Genomic DNA, 13,020 nt, shown 5'->3' on the forward strand with positions numbered 1-13,020 from the left:
TCAGGGGGTACTAGCTCTGAGATCTCTAGCAGTGTTTTAAAACAGCCGAGTGTTTCCAGTATCACCTTCGTATTGCACACATCCCACTGCTATCAGAGCCTGCTCTCTGTGTCCTTTCACCTTTCTTTGCCAGCTGCTGAGCACTGAGGTGAGAATTTCTGCAGGGGATGGGAAACCAAAATGCGTGGATGGTTTCAGGTTATTAGATCTAATATACCAGTCAGAGACTGTATTTTGTTTTTGCCTTCAAATAATTGTGGTTTGTGCTTTCTGGAATTTAAGTGAAATAGCCACGGATTTTCTCATGCATTACACGTACAGGATAGTCATGGGAACCAGGCCTGAAGCACTGCTGGGGTCACCCAACTCATTCCTTTCCCCAGGGCAGACTCAGGTGTGCCTAAACCACTCCTGACAGACGTTTTCCTACCCTGTTCACGAAAGCCATCATCAATGGCAGTTCCACGACCTCCAGGGGCCGTCTCTTCCAGCCCTTATGCATCCCTGCTGGCTCTTCCTGGGTGGACACAGAGAGCAATTATTTGCTTCATCTTTTTTTGACAGCCATTTCCGTACTTGAATCCGTTACTGTGTCTTTGTTCAGCTTCCCTTCTCCAGTCTGGGTTCCTTCAAGCTCTTCTGCCAGATGATGCTCTCTGCACTCTGATCCTCCTTATTTCTCTTACCTGAACTTCTTCCAACTAGTCCACATGAGCCTTGAAGCGTGATGCCTAAACCTGGGCGCAGATCCCTAGTCAGGGTCACTAATAGCAACGATGAAGGAGGATTATTTCCCCTGTTTACATACAGGGCTCTTGTTTCTGTGTCCCAGTGCGATCCCACGTCCTGCTTGGCACAGCGTGGCACCGATTCTTCTCCATGTTACAAACTGCAGGAGCCCCCAGGATCCCTTTCCACAGAAGTGCTGTGCATGAGGGGTTGAGGGATGCTGCCACAATATCAAGGCTTTGCCAGAGCACGCTGGCTGTGTGACGGGCTCAGTCTTCGGATGATATTGTACAGACAGGGACGGGGCTACTGCAGCAGTAGCCAGCATCAGGTGGGCAATCAGGCTGTGTTTTGGGTATGGAAAGGAGGAATTAGGTAACAGGACTGACATAGGAGGCAATGCGTACAGCCTGTCCCCTTGGCTTGAGGGTTTTCCCCTCGGCCATCCCCTCATGGTGATTTCTGGAGGCTGCAGTATCCATGGAGGTGCCCCAGAAGGAGGGTGCGGAGCAGAGCGGGCTCCTCTGCCCCAAGCAGTCACACAGGTTCAGGGTGGTTAGCAGCCACTAGTTTGGAGTTGTAGAAGCCACTAATCGGCTTCAGAGCTTTTTCTAACGGGGCCACGTGACCGTGTTACCAAGATTAAAGCAGCACGAGGAAGGAAAAGAGGCTTAAACAACTCAGGGTGCCTAGCAGGTCATTTTAACCTTTTCATAATCATTAAAGCTGCAGAATCCCATTAGCCGTGAGTGACTTGCAGCCCTGCTCCCTGAGCGAGCGCTGTTGACACAACTTGGTGCTCGCCTCCCTCTGTCCCCAAGGAGGGGGCTTGTAGGGCCTGAACTGCAAGGAAAAGGTCTGGCTGCTCCCTCCTGTGCACCAGGGATGTCCATTTACCACTGAGGAGCAATACCCGGGTCTGCCAACAGCGGGGGATTTAGCTCTCTAAAATTAGTCTCTCGTCACTCGTGGAAGGTCCTGCTTAGGCCAGACCGTTGTAGCTCAGCCCTTGCCCATCTGTAGCAGTAGCAGAGAGGTACAGGATAAGGAAGATTAGGGTGATCTCTTAATTCACTGCCTTGGCACTGGTCAACAGGCAATGGCGTTACTCTGCTGGGACTGGTGATAGCAGAAGCTCTTGCAGTGTTGGAGCGAGGCTCTGACACGGGAAGCAAAGCTTTTTGGCTGGAGCTCTACATTGACAGTGGAAGGGTGGATCCCTCTGATCCACCTCCAGCTCGGATGCTGTCCTGCTTTCGCTAGAATTGCCCTTTTCGTGCTCAGGCAGTCCTTCGCTGAGCGCATATACGTGGTTGGACAGCAAATGGCTTCTTCAAGAGGCTGAGTGAAACGTGAAATCTGCCTGGTGTCACGGAGCCAGGGTGGGTGCTGCAAGTCCTGCAGCACCTGGAACCGATCCAGGGAGCACCTGCACCCTTTGACAGCGAAGGCTTTTGTATGCACGGGGCAAGAGAGCTGCAGCTCATGGAAATCAGCCTTCCCCCGTTACATGTGCGCCAGTCAAGACTGTCTGGCTGTGCATATATTGGACATTAATATTTCTAGCACCGTGTTTACTTATTGCATCTAATTACAGCCTGCCTGCTCCTGCTTGAAAGCTCGTTCTGAGGCTGAACCTCAAATAAACCCCACGCTGATTGTTCTCCGAGTGTTGTCCACAGCCAGGCATTAAAACACAACTTGTAAAGCAAACACAAATCTTTTACTAGCTTGTTTACCTTGAAAATCTCTGGAGGACAGAAGGAAAGATTTCCCCAGGAAGCCTGGACCAGCAGCAGTGGCCACTACTTGTGGCTTGGCTCATCCGTCATGCAGGCAGCGAGAACAGGTCGGAAATGTTGCTGAGCACTTTGGGGCTTGCTGTATCATATTTTTTTCCCTATAGGAAGGCAGCAAAATGCTCTCCCATTCTCCTGTGTAGGGATGTAAATAAAGTGAGACTGGGGGAAAGTACAAGCTGTATCAGCAGGAGCAGAGGCTCTTCACGTTGTATAGGGGTGCGTTTGAGCCCTGCCTGCTCTTGCCCTCTGCCAGAGGTGAAGTAGCACCGGAGAAGCCACCCCACCAGCTGTCCCTCTGGGAGAAGGGGAAGTGCAGTGTCAGGCTACAGGATTGAAGATGTTTCACCACCCTCTCAGTTATGTTTCCCTCTTCCTCCTTGCACTCTGTGCTGCTTTATTTACCCCTTCCCATTAAGCAGGTTTTACAGGTCGAGTGGGTTAGAGTGCTGGGATGCAGGAGATCTCCGCCAGCTCCTGCTTTGCTTTGAGGTGATAGCAGGGTGCCCCGTGGAGGCTGTAATGTAAAGGTCACCAGGCAAAAAAAAATAGGAGATACCGGTCGGCACTTTCTGAAGAGACAAGACAGCTCTCTCCTGGCTGAGCTGCCATACCAGGCACACACATACACACGCTCCTCCTTTCCTATCAGCCTTGTCCTAATGAAATCCCGATAAGATATCGGGAGCTCTTGAGCTCCTGGTGACAGTGGCAGCGGGCAGATGTTCAGTGCTGGAAGGTGCTGGCATGGCTGGGAGATGGAGCGGGGAGCAGCAAAAGCTGAAGTCAGAGCGACCTTATCAGCCTCGTCCAGGCTGGCTGGAGGCCGCTAAGCTCCCAGACAGGCCTAATGGGCTGGAACTGAGTTGGGAATGTGTGGGCTTGGAAAACTTCAGAGCTCTTAGCTAGAGACTCGCTTGGAAATGTTAATTAAATAGCTCCAGTGGCATCTGTCCCATCCTGCTGGGGCAGCGCTGTGCAGCAGCACAGCCTTGCTGCCAGCACACATCCACTGCCGTGGGATGGTTAAAAACGTGTGTGGTAGGCTGAGACTGGATTTCTGGTTTTGGATTGACAATGCCCTTCCCTATTGTTTTGAATAATGGTTTAATACCTATACTATACCTGAGACATCGCCTGCACCTTAAAAATATGAGGCCTGATCCTTCTGGTCTTATTCAGATGAGCGTTTCCATGGGTAGCTTTGGCTGTTACATGTGGGCCTGCTATTTTCTGGGACTTAAGGCAGTGTCCGTTCAGTAAAAATCTGCTCAAAGTGGGCTGGGAGCCTGTGTCTGCCATATGCCCTGTGGTGGCTTATTCTCTGATTGCATCCCAAGGGAGACCCCAGATTGTGGCCAAGCTCCTGCTGGAGTGGTGTGGTGCTTGGGGTTAGCAGCAGCTGGTATTTTGGACCTGAGAGCAGAGAAGGGGGTCACTGAGCTGCATCACCTCACTGCTGGCTTCCTTCTTTTGGCTTTTACCTGACTGTTGTCTGCAAACTTGCCCTCCCATCCACTCACACGCTGTCCCAGCTGTGGTTAGCGATGTTTTCAACAGGGACTGGCTGGGCTGGAGCCTGGGTGTCACGTCTGCTCAGGCAGATCCGCCTTTGTTCAGCGGGACAGGGGCTGGCGTGGGGACAGCGGCCAAGTCCCTTGGATGCCAGCAGCATCCTCCGGCTGCCAGAAGGGGAGGTTTAGATTGGACAGCAGGAGGAATTTCTTCATGGAACTGGTGGTCAAACTTTGGGAAAGGCTTCCCAGGGCACTGTTGGAGTCTGGATGTGTTTCAGAGATGTGTGGATGTGGCACCAAGGGACATGTCAAGGGACGAGGGTTCAGCGATGGGACTCAGTAAGGCAGGCTAATAGTTGGACTTGATCTTGAAGGTCTTTTCCAACCTAGATGGTTCTGTGGTTCTATGAATGGGGTTTTGCTGGTGAGAGCAGAAAGATGGGGCCTGCCTAGGAAAAATCAAGGGTTGGGGGCTTGTCCGCCTCTAAAAAGTTTCCTTCAATGGCAAGATATAAAAAGGTGTGGGTTTCATCTGCTTCCTAGCTGCTCTGAAAGAGCCCAGTTGCTTTAATAAATCAACTACTCTATGAGATGTAACCACTGGCCTATTTTTCAGCCTGCTTGTCTGAGTCAAGAAGCAAAACCAGCAGAGCAATAAGAATCTGAAATATTGTGCTGAAGAGCAGAGGTGTGATAACAAAACTGCCGACAGACAGCGAAGTGTTTTATTGAGCGCAGGTGAAGGTCTTTCTCTGAGATGATCTTTGATGGAAGAGGAGGAAGGAAAAATATCACCATCTCATCACAGGAGGGAAAACGAGGCAGCTGGCCGCAAGGTGTGAGCCTGGCAGAACATTGCTCAGTCCCACATCTTTCCTCCTTGGGTATGGATTTGGGAGAATCCCTTTAGGGTTGCTGCTTTCGATGAGGGGAGGAAGAATCTTGTTAGCAGGACACTGACAAAGCAGATATAGCCGTGCTTTGCTGTCATGAGTTGTGCTTTGTAAATGTAGCTCCTGGGGAGAAAAGGCAGCAGGAGGGGTTCTGCATTGCTCACGTGGGGTGCAGGCACCGTCCCGCTGCCACTGAGGCAGCTGGGAGTCAGCATCCTCCTCTCAGACTGCTACCCTAACCTTTTCTGGCCTCTCTGTTGTGAACTGTGCTAAGTAAAGGCATTACCTTCCTTCTCATGTCCATCTAAGTGCTGAAGTAAGGAAGGCCTCGTTATAAGCAGGTCTTAAATAAAGGTGGCTCGATGCCAGCCCCATAGCTACAATGCAAGCCTCTGCTCCGCGTGCTCGTGGTTTTGAGAAATAACATACACGGAAATAAAAACATTTCCGTTGTTACTGTCAAAAGAAATGTATAATTCATCTTACTTACCCCTCAGACAGATTTCTCTGAAATCTCAAATGAGGATCGGAAAGGCTCCAGTGTCTCCAAGTGTCTTTTAAAATGACATTGCTCTGTGCTCAGCAGGCTTAGGGATTGTTTTGATTGTTGAAACAGTTTCTAATTTATGCTTTAAAAAAGCTTCAGGAGCCAGGCAGTTCCCTGCTCCCTCAAAGGCCTTTTAGTTAAAACAAGGTAGAGTGATTTGTCTTGCCTCAATTTAGCAGTAATGAGTATTAAGTGGTTTATCTACGTGGAGAAAAGTTACTCAGTGAGATTACATCAAAGTTGAATTACACCCGATTCCAGATGGAGTGTATTTTTTAAGACGGTAAATCTTGAGAAGGGTGGATAATAACAGCAATGCTCCTTCGCGGGCTGGAATGTGACTCTTTTACCTCTCACGGAGATAATGTGAGGAGCTACGTCCAATTAGTTCTTCAAAGGCTTTATAGAGAAACGGGACTTGAGGTTTTACAGCTCTGCCAGCAGTTTGGCTGGAAGCGTTTGCACAGTGTAAGCGAGCGGTGGCTGATTGCGACAGCGACACGATTTCCACCGGTGCTGCTCGCAGAGGTGGCAAGGTGGGGACCAGCCCCAGACTGGCTTTTGCTGCTGAAAGGTGCTCCTGGTGTGGTGGCCGGGTAGCACCCGGTCTGACGCATGACAGGGAGGGTGGAGGTGGGATGTGTGGGGTTTTTAGGGGAAATTCCTGCTGTCTGGCCTGCTAAGGGAGGTGTTGCTCATGCAGTGGCTGCCCGTGACCCTGAGGAGCGTGACAGGAGGAACATGTTGATCCCAGGTGGCACTGAGGGCCACAGCATCCTCCTGAAAAGCTGATCCGATGTATGCCCACCATCCTTGTCTGCTTATGTGGTGACAGACAGAACTGACTGATGTCCTGCCATGTCCGACCAGGCCGCTGGCCTTGCACCAGCAGGCGTGGGCAGACATAAAGCTGGTGCCACGCTGCTACAGGAGGTGCTGTGGTACGTCCCGGTCCCAGCACCCAGGCCTAGCAACCATACCGCCAAGGAGAGTGCGTTCGTGCTGAGGGTGAAGCATTCCTCATGGCTGACGGCAGGCCTTGACAAGGTGGTGGGACCATCCATTTAATTCTTAATGAAGGGGATGAGGGGGTCCAAGCCGTCAGCATTCCAGCTCTGCCGCCTCTCCTGGGTGGGTCAGCGGGGCCATCCTCAGCCCACGGCTGTGGGGGAGGCAGGCAAGGGGGGAGACTCGCTGATAAGAGGAAGGTCAGAGGCAGAAAAATGTTGGGAATGTGTTTCTTGATCTAACGTGGGAGAGACTCAGCCTGGGGTTCTGCTGCCGAGCCCTGGAGTGTTGCTGCCGGCTGTCAGGAGAGGTATGGGATTCTTTAAACCTGAGATCAAGGTGTAGATGGCTTGTGTGGCACCCACCTCAGCACCAGCAGGTCCAGAAGATGGAGAGCATTCATCTCTGAGGGCATGGTGAGGGTGGTGACAGCTCTGAGCATGGTTTCTCAGCCTTTGCTGGAGATAGAGCATCTTCTGCTGACAAAAGAGCTCATTTGCTTTTTTCTCCTTGTATTTTACATTGCTGTGGAGTGTCTTTAGGCTGAGGTCAGATCTCAGATGTAGTCTGGGGTCGAACAGCAGTGTTTGAAGAATTCTATCAAATCTCAAACAAGCTTTTAAGACTGGAGGTGGTTGTGGAGTGCACTGGTTCCTGGGGATGCAGGGGTTGCCTCCCCAACACGCCCACAGAATACCTTTTTCTTTGCAAGGATAGGTAATAAAGTAGAAAATTATTCTCTCTCCATTTACATTTCTTGGTCAACTATGGTCAATTTTCCTGGTCAATCAGCCACTCACTTCTTGTCACTCCAAGGGCTTAAACACAACAGCTTCTGCGTCCCAACCGGACCATTTAACATGATATTCCTGTAGCTGTTAGCAATGCTGAAGCCACCACAAACACACGAGAAGGGTTGCTCGTGAGGCTCGGTCTGTCGCCTCCATTTTGGGCCAAGTACCCTGTGCTCCAGGTAGAGCTGCACAAAAAGGCCTCCTGCAGCTTCCCTGCCCACCATGGACAAGGGACTGGGAGAAGGGACTTGTTGGGCTCAGAAATAGTTCCCATAAGCTTTTGTTGATGTTGTTGCTGCCCTTTGTGCACAGCGTACCATGGTGGTCTGTATCTGGCTCAATAAGAAGTAGTGATAAGAGAGTACAGAGGTGTGGGGGGCACTGCGTGGAGCGGGCTCCCTGCTATCCGGCTGCTAACAGGGGAAAGGTTGCTTAAAGATTGATTATTCTGGAGCCTGTGTGTGACCTGCAACACGTCCTTAGCATTATCTAGCATTTTTGCACTTGTTTATGCAAGTGTTGCTGCCTGTGCCATGTATGTACGCAGAGGCTGTGCTCAGTCCAGAGGCAGGCATGGGCTGAGCCTGTCCTTTGGCACTGCCGTGAATCCTTCCTTGGAGCTGCTTCGATTGCCTCAGTGCTACGAGATAAAAATCAGGAGCTGATGTATTGGGATCGCTGCTTTCCTTGGGTAAGGCACTTACCTCTGCTGCTGCCCCGGCAGCATGTGCTTGCTTCCTGCTGGGGCTGGAGCGCGGGTGGGGAAGGACACTTTATCTGAGCAGATCTGCAGATGGAGCCTGTTGTATCCAGCACACAAGCGGAAAAGGTGGAGTCCCAAGGTGTCTTCAGGCTGAGCTGGAGGCTGTTCTGGGAACTGGTTAGCCAAATGGGTGTTACCGGGCTGGATTTAGGGGTAAGTAAACAAAATGTAGTGGGTAGAGAGGAGGTGAAACTGTGCTCCATGGGCTTTAAGAATTCCCTGATCACCCTGATGGAGGACAGGTTCATTACTAATTCAGCAAGTTCTTTAAGCTGGAGCTGAAATCTTGCTGACTTAAGCAGAGAGCTTTTGTAGCGTTATAGTCTACACATCTCTATATGCATGGCTGGATTCACAACACAGTTGTCATGAAGCCTTAGCTGGGAAGGTGAGGTGCTATGGATCGATCACATATCCTGCTTCGTTTGCCCTCCTTTCCTCTGATCTGAAGACTCCTCCTGGGTTTGAGCTGTTGTTGGGCAGACAGTTTGTGATCCCTGCAGCTGAAGGTGATGCTGTTGTGAACCTCATGGCCACTTAAACTGTTGGTGGAACTTGCATAGTTCCCTATGGTGTCGTCTTTTTTTTTTTTTTTTATGAGGATTTATTTGGATTTCCTGGGTTTGCACAAAGCGCAATCAAAACAAAGATGCGAACATGTTTTCTTTGACAGTGTGCGCACTTTAGCTGGGCACTTGACTCCAGTGGGTCCTGCTGTTTTCTTATGTTTGGTTTGGCTCTTGCCTATGGTAGCACTTTTCCAAGCATATTCCAATTTTTCTCTTGAATGGTCAGAGCACTCCAAGTGCTTAGCAGTAGCTCGTGTGCTAGCTTTTCTGCAAAACTACCCAGAGAGTCGCCAAGAAGCAGCAGTCAGGCTTGCGCTGAGTGCGTTTGGCAGGAACTGGCACTGGGTAAGATAAGCTTCTTGGCGTGGTGCGAGCCTAAACCTTCCACATGTGCAGGTGCAGGCATTTGCGTGTGGAAAGCTGTAGCTGCTGGTGCCTGCTGGCCGTGCCGGGGCTGAGCCCAGGGTGCCGGCAGGCAGCAACGCGCGGCGGCATCAGCGCAGTTGCGTAACGCTCGCTTCCTCTGATTCATGCTCAGTGTGAAGTCCCGTGGCTGAATAGCGGCTTTCGCAGGCGCTCCATAATAAATGAAACGGGGGAAAATAGAATTCCATTTCACAGAGCCCTTTTAACAATGCAGAAACCGTTCAGTTTTTTTTTTTTTTTTTTTTTTTTTATTTCATGTACTAAAGCTGCAAAACTCGCTCCCTCTTGTCCTCCTGCTGCAACAATTTGCAGCCTCTGCTACTGAAATTACAAGTGGAGGGGAAATATTACAAACATCCAGATGGATGGAAGGAACTATTGCAAACTGTTAGGCTGTAATGAAAGTGGATAAAAGGTTTCCCCCAGGTTCCTTTAATTTCTTCCCCGTGAAATTTGCAAATGTGGTGTTTCAAAGTGCATTTCAAAACAAACCCCAAATGTTTTGGACAGCAGTAAGCCACCCACAGTGCTTGCTGGCAAATTATCTTCGGTGCCAGGTCTGCTATCTGGTGCTGCTGCCTTACTGTAGTGGTAAACTGGCCATTAACTTCCTCCAAGTCGAGTATCACCATTTTACGTGGGGTTACACTGTACTGTAATTTTCTGTTTAGGGTCACATGCTGCCACTAGAAAAAAGAGATCTCATGGGTGGGCATTTCGGTGGCAAACTTCAGGCTGTGTGCGTGCTTCAGCTTGGTGGCCTGGCCGTATACCTTGTGCCCTGATGAAGTGATGGCACCTCCTGGCAGCATTGTCCCTATTTGCGTGATTTTTTCACTTGGTTTTGCAAGACAAAGGTGTGCGTTTGAGGGGGAGTAGTTTATTTGAATGTGAAAGGAAACATCTTGTTCTGTTGTTGAGTATTTTGGTGCATTTAGATGAATAAGAATGTCTTTCAAAGCTACAAAATTACTTCCAGAAATTACAAAGCTCAGTCTTTCAGCTTCACTTCACTTCCTTTCTCCCCTTCTGCCCAACCTGGTGGCACTGATGGATTCACAGAAGATAACTGCTTTGCTGAATCTCACCTGTTTGGTGAAAAAACACTTTTAGCAGAAATCCTCCTTGTCCTTTACACTTGAGTTTTTAATACATTTATTTTCCCCATGCTTTCCACAGACAGGGGATAATATTTTGCTGTCTTATGTGTAAAACAAGAAATGTAAACATATTTTTTTCTCTTTTCCTAAAGATTCGTCTTCCAACTACATCAGGCAACTTGAAACAAAAGTGAAACTGCTGGAGGATGACAACAAGCTTCTCTCTCAGGTAGGTTTTTTTATTCCCTCATGGGTATTAACGTTGCTGTTCTGCTCCTGTATAGCTGTGTTAGCCCACCTGAATTCAGTGGGGACTTCTTACAAGGGGAAGAGCATACTGGTACCAGCCCCCCACTACTGGAATTTGGTCTTGTTTTATTATGCAACTTTTGCAGTAATGCTACCTCAAAATTACATATTGGGAAAAAAAGTAAGCTCTGTTAATGTCTGTGTCTATGTGTTCAGCAGAAACGTAGTTTGACGTGCATGAAGGACGGGTGGCAGGGGCTGGGGTGATGCTGGCACTGGGAGCAGCAGGACATGTGCTGTGCTTGCATGTTGATGCCTCCGCGCAGGACGTGGTGGTGAAGTGAGGCTCCGGCATTGCCTGTGTCCTTGCTGCAGGATCTCGCTTGCCCTTTTACATTTGCTTTTATCTTGTTGAATGAGGAGGCTGTAGTAAAAGGGCGGCCTTGGGAGTATTTTTGTGCAGTGCTGGCTCCCTGCTTTTATTTGTGATCGTGTTGAAAGCAGAACAGACGTCTTCAAAACTGGCACTTTTTGCTTGCATCCGTCCTTCAAAGTCTACTCCACGTGCTGCTGGGCTTTTGATCATTGCTCGTGCTTACCTATCTATATACAGGAATGTCAAGCAGCAAGAAGAAAACAATCCTTCAGTCTGATATGTCCCCTGGATCCCCCTTAAAACACAGCACTCTGTGTGAAGAGGGGCAGCTCTTCAGAAAGCAGCGAAACACTGTCTAAAGCAGCGGAAGAGTTACCCTTTTTCTCCTGTTCTCTGTATCTTTTCCCTGTTACACTGTTCAGGCACTGAGTTTTCAGAATCCTTTTGTTCCAGGTTCATCCAAAGTATAAGGACTAGAAATAAAAAAGACAAAAAAACAAACAAAAAAATCAAAAAAGTTTTTGTTATGTTTTTCTTTGCATTTCACTGAGTCTGAAAATAGATTGCTCTGGTATCTTCTGTTTTATTTCTAAAATATCCCTGTTAAAAATAAAATCGAAAAGAAGGTTATGTGCTTACTGAGATTTCAATAAAATAATTCTGGTAAATATTTTTTTTTATTGAAACCCGCTTTTCAACCAGACTGTGAGCTTTTTGTAAAATTGCCCCACGTTTCAGGTATTCTTGTTGCCGTTGCAAGCCATACGATCGGTAGCATGAAGCACAGAGTGCGGAACGGTTAAAACCCCCAAAGGACTCTCAACTCAACAGCTACCGAGTGGCTTCAAGTATTAATCAATCGCTAATTTAATTTTAACTCCCTCTGTCTTTCTCCCAGCCCGTGCACTGGCTGGTGCTGGCTGAGGCCCCGAGACGATTCCATTGGAGATATCGATAAGCAGATGGGCTGTGCGTGCGCAGCTGCCAGGGACACGCAAGGGTTTGGGGACAGGCTCTGCTCGATGTGCCCTTGGCTGGGTTTTGTCCTGCTGTGGCCGAGCACGCCACTCGGTCGTGTCTGCCTTCTGAGGTCAAAGAGACGTGGTGGTAATTACTGGCTGGCTCAGCCCTTCTGCCTTTGCTCTGTCCCGAGTGCGAAGGCTGCGTGTTTTCCACTGAGCACACAAGCTGTCTGCAATTGTCCTCACCTTTTGGGCTGTGTTACTACAAAGGTTTGGATCCAGGAAGGAGAGAAATTATCTGAAAATATCTCTGTGACCTGGAGAGGGCCAGGGGCCTCCCTAGCCGCAGGAGCTACCGGCCCCAGCCTGGCCCAGCCGCTCTGTGCAGTCCCTATGTGATGTCTTAACAGCCCTCCAAAAATACCAGGATCCAACCTATTTTAGATGGTGCTCAGGAAATACCTCTATTTTATCGTGAGCATTCAGACAGCTCTCCTTAGGGCAGCAGGTGAAATGTTGAAGCCGCCACTGTGTGAACTCCCTGGGAATCCTGAACTGCATTGCCTCCCAGCCTGCGATGCTACAGACCTAGTTCGGGAATTTTTCTCTTTTAATGCCTAATGTGAAATTCACCGGTTGTAACTTCATTTTCTACCAGAGTCCACAGACTATAGAAAAGAAGGGGGAGAAAAATGAGGAAAAGTCATATATGGACACACTCGCATGCATATGTACATGTTGTTCCCAGCACTTTCCGGGGAAGTTTAATCCACTTACCGTGCTCTTTGTGCCTCATCTGATTGGAAGGTGTTTAGCTGTTGCCATGCGGATCTTGGGCTAAGACTCTAGGATCCTGGCAAACTTTCTCTTGTTGTTCAAGTTGCCAGGTGATCCTGGCACTTTGAACTCGGCAATGCCAAACTGGCTTGTCAACACCGAAGTCACATTTTAACTCAGCTTGGCTTCCTCCCGGGGAGTATTGACATTGCAATAATATTTGCAGTCTGGTGTCAAGGAGTTCTATCACCACCATGCTGAGGAGTGATGAAACCTGACGTCCCAAGTAACAAACAGCGCCTGTGCATTAAGGGATTAACAAATCAGTGGTGGTTATGGAAGTCTTCCTGGCTGCTTTCCAAGTGCTAAACATAGAGCTGAAATAGTGCTTCATCCGGAGAAACCCGAGAAGCCTGGTGCTGCAAATGATATTGTGAGCTTCACGGGAGGATTTATGTTGCAGCGGCTGGTGACACAATGCACCTCTGCTGGCTGGTGCATCCCGAGTGAG

General features: G+C 49.1%; 1 protein-coding gene across 3 annotated transcripts in view; it reads left to right on the forward strand.

Moving 5' to 3' along the window:
- The window catches only part of CCDC85C (coiled-coil domain containing 85C), a 105,589-nt gene that overhangs the window by 52,293 nt on the left and 40,276 nt on the right, over positions 1 to 13,020 (forward strand). For all 3 annotated transcript variants that reach the window (XM_082761787.1, XM_082761789.1, XM_082761788.1), the window contains exon 2: positions 10,298 to 10,374. In XM_082761787.1, coding sequence (XP_082617913.1) covers positions 10,298 to 10,374 — 77 coding nt within the window. The remainder of the gene's footprint in view (positions 1 to 10,297; positions 10,375 to 13,020) is intronic.

The sequence above is a fragment of the Aythya marila genome, assembly GCF_965140915.1.
Source record: "Aythya marila genome assembly, chromosome: 5".
NCBI classification, from domain to species: domain Eukaryota; kingdom Metazoa; phylum Chordata; class Aves; order Anseriformes; family Anatidae; genus Aythya; species Aythya marila.